This window comes from Pleuronectes platessa, chromosome 18 (assembly GCF_947347685.1).
Source record: "Pleuronectes platessa chromosome 18, fPlePla1.1, whole genome shotgun sequence".
NCBI classification, from domain to species: Eukaryota; Metazoa; Chordata; class Actinopteri; order Pleuronectiformes; family Pleuronectidae; genus Pleuronectes; species Pleuronectes platessa.
The window spans coordinates 11,677,465-11,694,389 of record NC_070643.1 but is presented as its reverse complement, the minus strand read 5'-3'; the positions used below and the strand labels follow the sequence as shown (position 1 = coordinate 11,694,389).

The 16,925-nt window shown below is 43.6% G+C and overlaps 1 protein-coding gene across 2 annotated transcripts in view; it reads right to left on the bottom strand.

Annotated features, from left to right (window-relative positions):
* Positions 1-13,637, bottom strand: part of cdk6 (cyclin-dependent kinase 6) — a 34,127-nt gene extending 20,490 nt beyond the window's left edge. Inside the window, exons 1-4 of one of the 2 annotated variants that reach the window (XM_053446523.1) lie at positions 13,348-13,637; positions 12,119-12,672; positions 7,939-8,074; positions 1,667-1,834 (exon numbers count right to left, since the gene is read on the bottom strand). In XM_053446523.1, the coding sequence (XP_053302498.1) occupies positions 1,667-1,834; positions 7,939-8,074; positions 12,119-12,342 (528 nt within the window). In that variant the 5' untranslated portion in view covers positions 12,343-12,672; positions 13,348-13,637. The remainder of the gene's footprint in view (positions 1-1,666; positions 1,835-7,938; positions 8,075-12,118; positions 12,673-13,347) is intronic. The other variant, XM_053446524.1, reaches the window with a different exon arrangement.
* Positions 13,638-16,925: the final 3,288 nt, after the last annotated feature.

Here is a 16,925-nt window from a genome sequence, read left to right as displayed (position 1 = left end):
CTATAGTATATACTGTGTATTGCATTTGTGGTCATGTTTCGGAAACACTTTGTTGAAACCTTGCAGGACTGTAACACCACCAATCAAAGCAGAGACAAGTCGTCGAGCGAGTCACCGAAAAATGTTGGGACTCGAGCAGCTGTCAGGCAACACGTGTTCATGTGGGTCTAGCTCTGACGGAAGGGGTGATGGGAGAGGGATGGATGCATCAGTGAAATTTCTTTCCAACTGATAGTCGAATTTCCAGGATTACCAACCCTAGCTTTAATGGAATATTAAGAGGAAGGCCAACAATAAAAGATGATAATAAAATGTCGACTAGTTTAGTTTGGTCAGGCTGATCAGTGAAGGAGCTAAAAGGCATACAGAGCGTCTCTCTGTGCAAGTGTGAAACAGAGCAGGAAGACCTCTCTCTGCAAATAAAGGCATATAAAAAAGGTATGGAGCTACTACCTTCATCGTGAAAGTCTAGTTTCTCCTTATTTCAAGCTCCTCCAAAGGCTCCTTTCAGTCCCTCTCTATGCTATCTGGTCATCAGAGCCCAGAGTTCAATAGTTGGACATCAAAGTACCGACGCCGGGGTGGGGGGGGGGGGGGGATCTGTCTCTCCTCGTCTGTTCCGTCCCTGTCTGCAACAACCACTGAGGGATTCCTGAGACGGGCCGCGGGGGCCCTCAGCTCTCACTTTACACAGAGAAACCCTATCGTTTGGCCCGGCGCCGCGCAGCTACCCGCTGATGCCCTGTAAGTGCCCGCTATATCACATTAGACGCTTTTTATCTATCTCTCTGGAGAGGGGAGGGTGGTCCAGGGCGGTGTGTTTCTGTGTTTGTGTGTGTTTGCGTCTGTAGAGGACGAAATGCATAGACGGATTTTAACTAGACTTGGTGGGAATATGATTTGGGATGGTATCTCCAGACGATGAAAGGTCAACATCAACATTTCCACGTCTCTGCAAATAGCAAGGCTAGACAGATGATCTAAAGCCTATATAGTGATAAGTGACGTCATCACTAAGAAGTCAGAAAATGATGTCATATGCCAGAGAATATCTTTTCCCCCTAGCATATCTTTATCTTATATATAGACTCGACTTAAAGCTTTGATGAATAAAACTTTTTTGTGATCATATTATAGGGTAATGCCATCCCACTGCATTTTATTATAATACCATGATGAATATGAAATGTCATTATTACAACAATATCTAAAAGTTAGCATTGGAAAAAGTACCAAGCCTACTTTAAAATCTGTTGCTCGGAGTCCGCAGGGGTCACAGGTTGTATACAAAGGTTGACTTAAGAGTGAAATACAAACTATAGGTATACCAAAAAATACAATTAATTGCCTCTCCAGCTAAATATATGATGGGTTTGCTGAAAAAGATTTAGAATATGACACTAAAATATGTGAAAAGCATTAGGAAGTAGTATTTAACATTCACCAAACTAGACTAGAGCTTGTTTGATACCAGGCACCAAAGCATCATGTCATCACCATCCATTTAATAGTCCAAGTCTATTTGTGTCTTCGACCCACTTTAAACATCCTGCGACCCACTTTTAGGCCTCTGTTCATCGGGTGTGAAACCGTGGGCTGACAGAGTTCGATTCAAAGGAAAATAAGTCTTGCTGTTCTTTAGATATACGAACGAGATATAACTCACCACAGAGGTGAGCGCCATCTGGAAGCTGTAGATTCGCGCCAGGCCGAAGTCGGCCAGTTTGATCTGTCCTCCGCTGGTGACCAGGATGTTCTGGGGCTTCAGGTCGCGGTGGACAACGCGGTGAGAGTGCAGGAAATCCAACCCCTGGAGCAGCTGGTACATCATATCCTGTGAGACGACAAAATAGGGTGGGGATGTGTTAAGTTGGTATTTTTTGTGGAAAAAAAGTTTGATCCGATTTTTATTTATGGCTCTGAATCCAGTAAATGTGACCTGTTGATATGAATTTACTTAAAATGTTCGGCCTTTATTGTCAGACGAAAAGCAAAAGACAGATGGTTTTGCGACCTTGCACCTCTAGAACAACATTTGAATTAATTCCTGTGTCATACCAGCGATAAAAGACCTGAATGGGCCCTGCAGTCCGAAGTCAAGCAGAATGGCTGAGACATTTAGATAGAGAGGGAGTTAACTGGAGGAGGCCTGTGTCTTTTTTTTTGTTGACCGTGGCAGATGTTTGATAACTGACACACACACACACACACGCACGCACGCACACACACACGCACGTGCCTGGAGAGGACCCGCTCTGTGCGAGCTCGGGTCTCTGTTCCCCGGCAGCTGTCCTGCTTGAGTTAATTGGCGCCGGTTCTCTTTTTATGCCCATACGCTGACCTCGGCGATGGCCACAGGCGCTGCATCCGCAACACACTGACAACACAAACTGGTGCGAGCAGGAACCAGCTATGCCAACCTGCTTCGACATGTTCTCTTCAAACTGAAATGCTCAAACCGGCGCTGCACCTGTAAACAAATAAGTTATTCCAAAGCAGCTTAACCAGGTGAGTTTTTGGCAGAGGTGCGAGGTCTTGGGACGATATATATTTATAAGTGATTGTCTGCTTGAAAAGGAAACAACATGGAGATAAAGGAGAAATGTTGGTGCAGTAAAATGCTGTGATGCCGGCTGTGCATTCTACACCACACACCCCCCCTTTCAAAACACACACACACACTCTCTCTTAAATACACACACACAGACCCCAAAACCCTCCGCCAAGACCTCACAAGTGACATGGACCCGAGCCCGCAGCTCTATTCACCAGCCGACCAGCTGGTGAGTGAGTCAAAGGGGTCTGCACAGTGAAGCAGAAAACATTAGCAAACGGCGCGGGGCCGGCTGCTGTGCCGGCCACAGCGGTGGAGACCGGGCGCCCCCAACACAGCACTGCAGAGCTGGGGAGTGATGTGAGTGAATGCCCCCTTCCCCCCTGGGTTTGTGTTAATGTAACTTTACATCTACATTTTCATTTGTGTGTGTGTGTGTGTGTGCTTCCCAGGCTGTGCAAGTGTGTGTGTGTGTGTGTGGGGGGGCTGCCCTCTGACCAGGAGCAGGCAGGATGCATAAACAGACCTTCCTTTCTACGACTCCATCCAGCCATGACCTAGAGAGCAGGGCGGCAGACAGACAGGGCCATAGGACAGCGGCGGGTAGTTGGTTATTTTGTGTGTGTGACACAATAGCAACCCCCCCCCCCCTCCCATTAGTTCCTTTCTGCTTTAAATAGCCATTTCACCGTGCTTCCTTTCAGCAGCATTTCCGAGTAAACACCAATTATCTCACAAGTGTGACTCTTGGACAAACACACAAACAATCTTGGCCCTTTGGCCCGGGTGCCATCCTCTCCATCGGCTTGATTACCCACAAAACGGAGTGATGCGAAATATCCCAGCTGTTTTCAACTGCAGTGTGAGTCGGTCGAGAAAGCTAAGTGCCGACGTTAAAATAGTTGGTCGAACGATGCCTCAAAGTGTAACAGCCACATGCCAAAGGGGGTGAAAGACATCCTACTCGGAGCCGAAGAAAAGTTCTAGCACCAACGAGACTCGCATGAGTTGCTCAACCCACAACTGTCTTCAACTGGCAACACTTCAACCAAAAAGACACCCCCCATAAACAGCTTGGCCAGGAGGAAACCCGACTCACACAAAAAGGCAACAGATCTGACCCTGAAAAAGAAGGAAAAAGGTCCAGGGAAAAAAGTAGTCAGCCCTCCGCAAGATGCAGTCAAAACATGGCTTTCTCAGTGCGCCTCCCTTTCTAATGCAAATGGACCAGAGGCAGCCATATTGTTTATTGTAGCCAAGCACAATATGGGACATCTGCCGGTTAGCGTTAGTGTAATTCCCTCCCCATGCTTCATTAACCTCCCCCTTTATGGGCCCTCAGAATGGAGTAGTGGAAGCTTGGACGGTGGCGGCGCAGGAGGGTGGGCGAGTCTCAAGCGCCGGCCCAGGCGAGGAGCACCGAGGCTGGGGCAGCCCGGCCGCTTGATGTCCTTCCAGCTCATTTGATTGCTGGAGGAGGGCCCCTTTCATCAATGAGCATGTGGTGGGTCTCGAGTCTAAGGAAGGCCGAATGGGTGGTAGAGGGTGGGGGGGCTGGAGTGAACAGGGGTGGACCAGGGTGGGGTGTCTGGTGCTGGGGGTAGATGGGCGTTGAGAAAAAAAGTATGTGCCTGTTCTTCTTGGTTAAATGTTGATGAATTCAAAAGTAACACTGAAGAGGTAAACATTTAATGTGATGGGTAGAGGTGTGCCAAAAATCAGGATTGTTGGAAATGGATTGGTCATCTGGTGGTAAATGAAGTTATCGAGGAGAGAGGGGGCTGCACTGGGGGTTACTGTGCAGTATTCACTGTCCTAGAAATAACAGGGGATGGCGCCTGGGCCATCTTGTCACTCCATCATTGTCCTTTTGTCCACTCAAGACCCCGGCTGTATGGATGTGAGGAGAAAGCAAAAGGAAGGAGGTGTGCCTTAAGGGGTCACCATGCTTCAAACAAAGTGCTTGTTGCATTGTTGGACCGCGTCAGAAACGTCCGCTCCCAACGCCAGAATTGTGTGTGTGTGAGCTATGGGGGGGGGGGGGGGTTATGTCCACTAATTTTTGAAACATTTAACAGAAAGCCCTCCAGGCAAGAGGCAATGGTTTCAACTTCTATCTCAAGCTCTTTGGCGTCTTTTTTGTTTTGTTCACTACAATCTGGCCACCACAAAAACTGGATTAGGACTGCAACTAAAATGATTGATTCTTTTCATTTATCCATTAGTCTGTATTGATCTACTGGTTAATCACCAACTGTGGGAACCATTCATTTGTATTGGAAAATGCTAAACAATCAATCGTCGGTTCATTTTCCGGTTGATGGAATAATCAATTAATCAGCTTATCCCTAAGACACTGCCATTAATTAAAAAAGGGTTTTAAATTCAAAACTAAAAGAAAGATGAAATGGTTAGAACTAATTTAACAGAGCTTTGTCACACTATTTCCAAAAGAGATTCAGTTGAAAGTTATATAAAACAAATAGAAAGCAGAAAAACTTCTAAATTTGAGACATTAAAGTTAAACACAATATTACTCAAGAAGTTAACCTTTTTTCAGCTCACATATACAAACAACTATAATGACATCTTGTAAAGCGTATACAACACAATCTTGTTCATCAAGTGCCATTCATTATTTAATGAGAATTTTAAAAACACACAGCAATGTTTAAGGAAGTGAAAATAAATAAGCCTTAATCAAAAAATCTCCCAGGGTTAACAGGTTCTTCCTCGGCCCAAATCCAACCCTTCCAACAAGTTTCAATAACATCGGTTTGGTAGTTTTTACATAAGCCTGCTAAGAGACAGACAGACTGATGAAAACATTGCAAACCCTAAACATATATTATCTCCAATTTGATCATCCATAGTGAAAGCATCATCGTATAAGACTGAGGCCTGGTTCACATCAGAAGGTGCTTCTTGTAAATATCACAGTCAAATGCTCTGAGTGAAGAACTGCTGATTTGCATAAAGCTGGGAAAGGGAACAGTCATTTTAAAGAGTGCAGATATTCATCAGAACACTGTCAGACAAACTGTTTGAGGATGATTTGGCCAAACATTGAGTGAGGTTAAAGCCCCAGAGCTAAAGGCTAAACCGAATCCTGGTTAACACCTCTGTTCATCGGCCGATCATATGTAAATCAGAAAGGAATGTCACGAATCAAAAGAAGCAAACCACACTTAGCTGACCCTTCTATAATTTCTTTAAAGTATTTGTTGAGAAAACACTAATTGTATTTTATTTAAATAGTTTTTTTTCACACCTTTCACATTAGGCGACCTAAAAGTTAGGCTGAGCTGAAGGAAGAAACGTTATCCTGAACATTGTGCAGGTCTGATCCACAGCCACAGAAAGTGGGATTTTTGAGATTACTGCTGCCAAATGAGGTTTTGACCAGATATTTAATCAAAAGGTATCTCTTGTGTTTTTCCACCAACACTAAGTATTCAATTAAGACAAGATTATATCTACTTATGATATGATTTAGTTTATTTAAGCATTTTGTGTTTACATTTGTGACCTGGATGAAGATCTGGTCACATTAACACTGCTCTCAGACAAGCAACTGAAGCCTGAACATTTTCCTGAAATTTTCCAGAGAACCTGTGTGTGAGAACGCAATTGTCAGATGTTCTGGACATACATACACTGTTCTTTTCCCCCCCAGCCCCTTGTGAAACTTACAAAAAAATGGTCAGCCTGTGTTGGAATACAGCCGGAAAATGTGCAGAAAATGAATTGCAAGCCAGCGGGAGTGTTGATGCCAAGCCACATCCACACATGGAAGATGCGAATGAAGATGTCAAATTGGAAAGCAGAAGAGATTCAAAAGCTTTTCCTGATAAAGCCTGAAGCCGGTGACAAAACTAAAACATGTGATGTCCGCAGCAGGATTTATACGTCATGTGCAGCATTCTGCAAAATCTACAGGTGCCACCTGTCGTCTGAATGTTCTTGAAATGTCATTGTTATTGGGTATGCTTCTGACCCGGACACCCTCCCGCATCGTTCACATTAGGTACAAAGGGTTCAGTACTGCTGCAGAAGTTCAAATATATGAGGTTTTCCGACAAATCCGGATCACCACTACACAGGGACCCACAGAAACTAGCACTACGCCACGTCCTGTATCGACTTCAGCAGGAAAATAAAGAAAAACCCTGGGAAAGCCTCGGGTGGGATCTACCTGACTCGTCTACGCTTGCACAGCATCTCGCCGACATTACAGTCAGACACAAAACTTTCAAACATAAACCCAGCCCTGGGGTGAAACCGATGGTTACTCTAGCTTCAGCGACTTCTCCGTTTCAAACATGACACTTTAAACTCGGAGGTCCCTCCATCCAAAAATAGAGGCATGCCCCTGCGGCGATGTCCACGGTGTATCGACAGACCTTTGGGGTGAAACGCGATAAAGAGATTTTTAAAAAGAGGTTTGTGTGGGAAAGATTAAAATAAAAGAATACGGTTATGGAGGAAAGGAGCTGGCGACACATCCACTTCCGAGCTTTCGGCAAAGGTGTAAATGGACACTATGTGGATGCATTTTAATGAATTGGAGAAACTGATAGTGGTGAGTGTGAAGCACCTTTAATAGAATGGTTAACACCGAGGAGAATTGACAGTGAAATACACTCTTTGTTTTTAAATCCAGTTTCTCACACAAACATTTGTATGTCTCCATCTGTAACACAGTGTAGAGCAGCTCTGAGAGCTCAAAATGAAAATAGAGAAGGAGCCTTTAATTTGGAGCCCATCTGCCACATGTGCTGCCCTTCAAACGCTCTGGTACCTCTGATGTTAGAGGGAGCTGCACTCTGTCCTCCACGTCTCCGGCCAAGAAAGCTCACTCTGTACCATACAGACATGCAACAGTCATTCCAGAGAGGTTTAGCAAGTAGCGTTCCTCATATTTCAAATAGAAACAGAGCAATACTTGAAATTGAAATGTTTTGTAATGGGTGTCGGAATATTAGTTTGCAAAGAAGTCCAGACATTTTTCTGATGGGGCCTTATTGTGCCAGGCCCCAAGCAAGTGAGTGGTTTATTTTGAAACTCTCGGGATGAAAGAGCAGAGCCATACAGGTAGAGGACGCAGACGGAGTCTTTAACTTGTAAGGACCAGATTCTACAACATTTGGTGATAAAGGCAGAAGTGGGATTTTTGCAGTGGAATTTCCACATCATGTCTGGGCATTTCCCTGTTGTTGTGAACGCTTCTGACCAAGCAGTCTCCTGCTGCGTCTCTAATATGTGAAAGGCAAATCCCTGGAAGTGTCTGGACCCGATTGAAAACGGCCTTGCTGACAATTCAAAGACACCAGTTTATAATTCACAACATTCATTTTTCAGTAGTTGTAGAAAACAAGGATTACCTTGATGGTCTCCGGTGGTACTCCAGGGTCAGGGGCCTTCTCCAGGTAGGTGGTCAGGTCCTGATCCACATGCTCAAAGACCAGGGTGAGTTTGGTTTCTCGGTCAGTTCGAGAGACTGTGCACACGTCGAACAACCTGGAACAAGAGGGTAGAGTCGGCCATTGTGCTAAAGCTTCAACAACATAAAGACAAGACCACATCTCTTCTCTGGTCACTGGTGGACTGGACCTTTATACACGCACACACTCACAGACTCACAGACACACAGACACACATATATATATACATTTTTTGTGTTATATAACAATATTCTTTTAAGACATAGTTAGCACATGAGCAATGCAATCCTTAAATCAAAGTCAGCCTCAGTGTCACATCATGATAATCTATGCATCTGGCAACCAGGGAGTGGTGCAGACAGAAGGCGTGTCAAACACTGTAACTAATCACCTGTATAATAATAATAACTGGTATGACAACCGAGTGAAATGGTTACTGCTGCTGTTTGCACCCAGGTTTCCTGCTGATACGAGTCAAAATGGCCGCTCAAGATAGATAGATAGATAGATGGATACTTTATTAATCCAGTGGGAATAAGAGTCTAGGATCTAGATAAAGAAAACACACTTGAATTTGTTGCTTTTCTTTGATTAAGATCTAAATTCAGTTATGACAAGGGAAAATCCACATGTCAGCATTTAGACTTAGACATAAAAACGGCTCCTGCATAGTTGTATTTAACAGAAACCAGCAGCAGAAAATTAACACAGTTGGGCTAGAATGGGCTGAATGGGAATCACTCCTAGTAAAATGTCCAGAAATTATCCACGGACGCCCATGTGAAAATACAGTAGGGACATTTCCCGAAAAATCAGGGCGTGGGATTGGGTGTATTGATGTTTCTAATGCAAATAATAAAATGGATTCAAGATCTCAAATGTAAAAGGGGAGTGTCATACATATGGGAGGCTCCATTCGAGAGCTTTTTGTGATTGGATCAATGCCTGGGTTCAGATTTTGTTGTAAATAAAAACAGATTTCGGCAGCAGAAGTCTTATCCTGCCTTCTGTATGCGCTACCAAGATTGTCATCTGAATGTTCCAGAATTGTTTTCCATACTGAATGCATGATTTACATATGGTCTACTCATGTGAATGCGTCCTTAATATGTGAAAGGCAAACTCTGGAAAATAACCAGATTAACCATCTCCTGCAGGTTGTGCTGATATCGCTCTCTCGGGTTACTCTTTAAATGTCAACCAGCTCCATGCTAAATGCTAAACTTCTAAGGATTCAAGACAATCGAGCCCCAATGTTTTTGGTTGTGTTTCACTGGGCAACTAACTAAGGCCAAGAATCCAGATTATGTCAGCGGACCTGCCAAGTGAGGCTTTAGTGAAAAGCCGGGGAAAAAAAATCTATCCAGTATGTCGTCTTCAAAGAGCTGGGAACAAGTAACATTCCTCAACCGGTGCCATGACAACTCCTGATGCTCTATAGGAAGTGGACCGAAGTGAAGGCCGCATCTTTCGTCGGGATAACAGAGGAGATGAATGGATTCTGGACGGATCTCCAACTGATGCATGTTGTGCCAGTGATATATTACTGTAATCACATGACTTTTCCTCTATAGCATGGGAATAAAGCGGTAGATATGCTTTGTATTGTTAAAATACGCATTTACATAACACAAATGGGCTGTTTGGTCCCTCATCACTTCAACAACACTTCACTTACGGTGTATTTATCGACAATGTGTAATCCCAATGTGCTTAGAAGGCATAACGACGGAGTTTATGTTTTACTTAGCTAACTATGCTAAGTAAGAAAGAAGCCAACAAAATAATGACACCAAAGAGATTGAATCGATGATGTTGCTGCTAATGTGAGTTCACAATGAAAATGATGCTACTCAATGCCACTTCAGTAGTTCCAATGGACGCTGCCATTATTCAAACGGGCTAATCTACATTATCTGTTTTAAATTGAAGCATGGAAAGAGCTGACTAAATCTCTGCGGAAACCCTTTCATTCCCATCCAACAAGACATCACGTGTCCGTGCCAACACGCTTGTAATCAGCAGACTTGGAAATGCTACAGTCAGAAAAGTGTGTGAGAGGCGATCCGTTCAAGATATTAGCGCTGTGCATGATGTCACAGCAAAGACGGCGCCCTCGCCTTGACGCGGTGGGGTTAAACGCCCCTCACCGCTCGATTGTCGGGCTACAATGTGGGCTCTCAGCAGACACTGAACATGTGGAATGAATAATGGGCCGCATTACAAACATCCAGGGGTTGCCTGGAGTCACACAGAAAGCCCACAATGCACTCCTCCTGGCCTGAGCTGCTTGGCACTGCTTCCTGGCTTAACCGGGGGATAGTGGGGTTCCTCTGATGGTTCAATGAGTCCGACAGTTTGCACTCTTACACAAATTGATCACGACAAATGCTAACAAACATTCTCGTGACGTCAAAGCAGCAAACAAACTCAATTTAACCACTGCGTAAAACTGACCTGAAACAACTACAACGTACACCCTTTGCCTTCCAGTGAGAACAAAAGCCATTGTGATCCCTTTAGGAGAAAACCATAAACATTATCCTCCATTATTCATTTATATGCTGGGGAATTATTGTTAGAGGCAGAAGGGGACTCGCCATGCTTCTGAAAGTCCACTTAGAACTTCCATCCCAAAGCACTCAATATCCCATAATAAAACAAAAACCAAGGTCGGACCTTGGCCAGAGCCGGCATATGACGCAGTAGCTGACTGACCTCAGTGAACAACTCAATACAAAACTGAAAGAAAATGTCCTCTCTGCGTCGAGCAGTGAGGAAATTAACTACTCAAACTGGGTATGTAACTTAGCTTTAAATATAGTCAGTAAATCCAATCTAACTTTCAGCAGCTGAGCAAGGACAGGGTTGCCGTCATGCTCGTGGGCACTTTGGCAGTGTTTGGTTTGGTGGGAACACGTATATAAAATACATCAAATCTTTTCAGTTGTTTTTTGGGAAAGTTGGTCAAGCTAAACAAACTATTCAATGGCTTTAGGAAATTAGGGGTAATAGACATTTTATGAAACAGATTCATCAGCAATGAAATCATTGATAATTTTCAGCCCAAAGTCTACTTGCACTTTTCTGAAATAAGCAAATTAGGTCAAATTAGGTAAATATTTTGAATTACAAATACTGGATATAGTCAGGTCTATAGTTATGAATAATATTAGTTATAAAGATCTTACAGAAAGGTGAAGGTTATATCATTAGCAAGGTCAACATTGAATGGAAACTGTACGTTTCCCACGCTGAGAGAAGCTGTCACTGAGAGAAAAGAGATCATGATCTCTTTTTTAAAACATACATATTCTGTTCCACTTTAACATATAACCCTGAAGCATTTCCCTGGGATAAGTGGGACAGGAAGTGACCAGTATTTGAGGATCTTTTGTCTTTTAAAAAGGCAGATAAGACCTATGTTTAATACAGAGTGGAGCTGAGTGTTTTAGAGATACATACATGAGTCAACCAGTGTGACCGGATTCAAGCAATAACTATAGAGAGGTAACCAATACTGGAAAAAGGGTGAAGGTTGGGATCTGACAGGTGGGCATGTGTCTACTGTCAGTGACAGCACCAAGCAAGTTGTTGTGCTGCACATGTTTTCATATTGCCTGCAGTAAAGTTTCAAAGGCGGACTTCTGCTGCAAAAACGTGTCTACTGTGGGACATGTAAGGAACAAGCTGGGCAATAAAAATATATAAATTATTGCATTTCCAACAATATTAATATAACAAACAGACAATAAATATGTATATACTGCTTATACATAAAACAAGAAGAGTGAAGGGGTATACCACAATTGTTCTCACTCTGATTTGTAAAATTTGGAGCTGTTTATCAAGTGTCACTCTCTGCTCATAAAGAGTTTAAAACCAAAACCTTCTCTCAGAAGCAAAACATCTGTCTTTAAACTTAAAAAATAAACCATAATCTGACATTTGTGGTGATACTTATCAACTCGAAAGTTATGCCTTGATATAATTTCCAGCCATTATCATCCAGCCCTTTGAGGCCCCATAATAACCATAGAGACCATTACAAAAACAACAGGAAAACACACAATTTCACACAGACCCACACTGGACTGCCCACCTCTCCCCTCTCACTTACCTGACAACATTGGGGTGCTCGAAGGCCTCCAGCTGCCTCAGTACCGCCACCTCCCGGATGGTGGAGAGAGGCATCCCCTCTTCCTCCGTCTGGACTCGAACTCTTTTCAGGGCTACAAATCGTCCGCCGTTCTTCAGGTCCCTCGCCTTGTACACTTTCCCATAAGCGCCTTCTCCGATCTCGGCCACGGGCTCATACTGAGTGCCAATACTCTCTTTGTCCATTTTTGCAGATTTTCTTTCCTCTCCTCTCTGTCTCCGTCTCTTGTTGAAAATATTGCGGGGAATCCCGGCGAGGGTTGGCGAGCCAGAGAGCTCTACGAAGGCATATTCACAGAAAAGAGTCGGCACATGCCTTGCCTACAGAGGACAGGGAGAACACACAGATGGAGGAAGTCACCATCTTTGTCAGGTTATTGGTCAAACGGTGCTCCAGGTAGGCAACAACAGCACTGTCATGTTTTATTCCGACTATCAACACAAGGGCAGCGTTGAGTCCCAACGTCCACTCCTCCTCCTCCTCTATTACGCACAGCGGCTCATGTCCTCCAACCCCTTAAACACAGAATAATGTGAAATAATTCAAATTGCACACTCTCTTTACCAATCCGCCTTTGAGTTGATTCAACTGTCTTGTTGTAAAAAAAAAAAAATAATAATTGAAACAAAGTTTCCCCCACGCGGAGTGTTGCTGAAGTAATGTTCATGCGAGGCTGCAAGTTTTTAATCTGTTAAAAAGGAATGAAATCCCATTTTTAAAAGAGAACACGCACACACATGACACGTGCATTCAGCTGGAGGGTCGGTTAAGTCACTTAACTAACCGATGACCAGCTTGGTCAAAGTTTATGTTTGAGGTGACACAAACTTTGGCGAGCACGTGGCTGTCTACTGATTGCATTGTCTGAACTTCCTACAGCAGCAGTCCTTTAAAGAAAATTGTGAAACAGCCCGAAAATACGCGTTTCGTACTGGAAATCGCTATAAATGCGTGAAACTGTTTCACGAGGGAGTTTTAGACGTGTTTTCATCAGCTTCGGCTGCTTCCTCTAATTTATATTAATTTAATTTGCGCGGAGCCCAATAAAATGATACTAACAAATCAAAGGAGTAGCACGTTTCGCTCGTTTTAAAACGATATTAATTTGTAAAGCGGCTCCTTAAAGACATTTTGGCATCACATCCGCTGCTAATAAACCCCCCCACACCTTCACCGGTTCCAGTGTTTACCTTATTTTTACGTTGTCAATAAATGTCCAATAAAATGCTGAGGAGGCGCTGGTCGCTGTGGTTGTCTCGGGGATAATAAGACCTTGTCCCCGCATCAAACACATCCCGGGTCCGCTGTCCTCCTTCCTCCACATGCGTGCATGCGGGGGCCACACAGGTAGTTTTTTCTTTTTTGGGGTGGGGGGGGACGGGTGCAAGCAGTCCTCCTCTTTAACCCCCCATGCCTCAGACACGGCATCAGCCCCGGCAGATACACTCACACAAGGGGAGGAGGGCGGTAGCGGTGGTGCAGGGCTGTACTAACACACACACTCTCACTGCAAGTTAGTGTGTAGGGGAAGGGGATGAGGCGTGTTGGGTGGGGAGGGGGTCACAGGACAAAGGCAAACGCGTGATATAGCCCCTCCAGCAGCCAGAACTTGTTCTTTCTTTCTCTTCCCCACTCTCTCCCTCTCTCTCCAGGACATATATCCATGGATTGGCCCTTTATAAATATAAATATATAGAAATGCATGTGCAGCCCCGCGCCTGCCTGTGTGTGTGTGTGTGTGTGTGAGCTCCGGCTCTGCCTGCCTTTCCCACGCCGGCTGAATGTGGCCTGACCCCCTTCAGAGAGGTTTGACACGGAGCGGGGACATTTCCGCATTCCTCCCCGACTACAAAGGCCTCGCCGCCTCCCTCCTCGGCCTCCTCGGTGCTCCGCCATTCAGACGCGGCGCTCCGCTGCGGGTTCCGTCCCCCCAGTGTCAGCACCGGGAGCGCCGCGGGTAATCGGGGAGAGAGAGAGAGAGAGAGAGAGCTTGGGGGTTTGTCGGATGGACGGCCACACTATCTTTCTATGTGCCCCGGCACACAGAGGAACTCCCCCCGTGGCAACAAAAGTGCCAGCGGGAATGCGGTGTGACCAGCTCGGCCTGTGATGGTCCTGAGGGGTCAGGTTCAAGGCCCCGGTGGCTTGATCTGTGGCCGGAGCTGGGACTCCTCTGCTCGGGTGGTCGTTTGCCAAAGGTCCCCCTGCCCCATCCAGGCCCGATGGCCATGTGGTCTATACCAGATAGCACTTATCTTTAATTATGTTTATATGTATCTATAAGTCTGCAAACAATCATCATCTATACAGAGTATAGATTTATTGTTAGATGGAAAAATGTTGCAGAGGCCGAAACTACAATAATAATAATAATAATCTATGAACAATGTGAAACTTTTGTATAATCATAATCCATCTGACATAGAATTTGCCAAATGTGCCTTTTTAATTATTCCTATAGAATTTACATACAAAATATACTTACCTTACAGGTTGTTATGAAAGGGAATTTATAATCAACAACTAAAAACATGAATTAAATATTGTTTAAGAATTGTAAAACCTCAAACTTGATTTCTTCAACAAAACTCACTTTAGTTGTTGGATTTTATCAGGTTTATTTCAATGTTTTAAGTTGATGTATTTATGTTTTTAAACTCTAACTCTATTAGATAGTATAAATGTAAAGGGGTAAGTATGTCCAGCAACATCTTCTGTGTGAGAAGTTCTTCAAACTCCATCATAAAGTTTCACTTTTTTCCCTCTTCCATGCCGGACACGGTTTTGGACATGACAAGACTTGATGTTAGATTATCCCAATGAATAGCCAATTACAGGCGTGTAACCGAGGCCCATTCTCCCAACCTCATTGAAGGGAGCGTATTAGAAATGCACAGAAGATCAGAGGAAGGACCTTCCCCCGATGCCATCATTTACATGCAAACCTGTCTCGCTGGCTGCTCCTAGAATCCACTGATTTCCATTGAAAAGGTAAAACTATGGGGGGATAATAACATGGAAGTATGTCTGCCCAACTTTATAGGCAACCTCACATTTAAAATCCATTTGCATGACAAAACACACAATGCAGACAATGTGCCCAAGACCAATTACTGTAAATGTGGGCATTTACATCTTTCCATCATCATTGTTCATGTGAAATCAGTTCTGAGAGCCATTGCCCAGATTGAATACATTAGCATGCATACTTGTGATTTAGCCGGAGAACAAACCAATTAGATCTCTTGTGTGCAGTATAGAAAGGAGAGAGCGACACACACACACACACTCACACACATCTCAAACACACACATTCTGAAACTTTGTGGCCGCTCAGTTTAATCCCCGGCAATAGTCATTGATCATTTAATACCTGACATGCAGGCTTTCTTCAAGTTTCTGCAGCATGTGTTGGTCTTGTGTTTACCTTGAAGGGGCTCATGCAGGGGAATCATTTTCACAAAAGATGCAGGAACAGGATGGTCCAATTATGAACATCCTGTTCTGGGACTACTATGGTCGGAACACAATTTAGTGTTTAATCTTGTGTTTAACTTTCGTATCTAAAGTTTCTATATCTGAGCAAAATTACAGTGTACTGACAATACCCAGGCAGATGTGGAAAATAAACAATCCTCAGCCATTTGAATGGATTTTGTTGTTTGGATTTAATTGCACTTAATTTAATTGGAAACTTATCTTTGATATGGTAAAATATTTATTATTTTAATAATATTAATAATAATAATAATATTCCATCTCTTTAATTATTCACTATTTTGTGTGAACAGCAAAATATTTGTTATTTTTTCATACCTTATTTCATACTTGAATTATTGCTTTTGGGCCTGAATTTTCATATTTCTGCTATTTGATGCTGTTTTTTTACACAGACACTCTTTGTTTTTACCTGTAAATGCTAAATGATATAAGTGAAATTTGTGATATGAAAATGTCCAAAAGCTCCATTACAATGCTCTATTTAGTCCTGCATTCTTAAGTGAAACTACAAACAATTTATTTTGTGAAAATAATATTAAGTAATATTATGAACACTGATGATGTATGAATACGTTAGCAGCATTTCACTGATTCTGTTGGATATGGTAGAGTTAGCTCTACCCTTATTTTGTGTATTTTCCAACCTGTGTGTGTGACAGAAATGTGCAGAAGTCAGCATGTTTTCCTAAATGAATCCCGAGGCTCTGTTTGTGAGAACGCAAATGTCCAAGTCAGTTGCTTTGGACCTTTTCCAGGACTCGAGCCCATGTGAGAAAACAGAAGGAAAAGGTCCAGAAGGTTCCCAGAAAGCCATTGGCCGTGTCGATTGGAGTTTCTAACACGGTACGGACGCAAAACCAAAAGAACAGGAATATCTCAAGATGATAAAGAGGAGGCGTACACATAGGAGACACACAAAGAAACAGAATGAGATTCGAGAGCTTTTGGTGGTGAGAGCCGACGTTGGTGATGATGTGCTCTAAACAGAGTCACGTGATTTCCTGCCTCCTGCACGCTCTTCTCTGTGCCGCCCCTCCCTTGAATGTTCCGAACATTTTCCTTTGCTGTGAATGTGTCTGACCCGAACAATCTCCTGCTGCGTTTTTCACGTGTGAAAGACAAACTCCGGAAAATGCCCTGAGCCGACAAGTGGCTTTAAATCCAAAACAGCAAGCTAAAAGATGCTAGGACGCTCTATAGACCAGTTGGCTGATAACTCTCTGTGGGTTGTTCACTATGAACCAACCCTTCCATGTCACACGTAGTC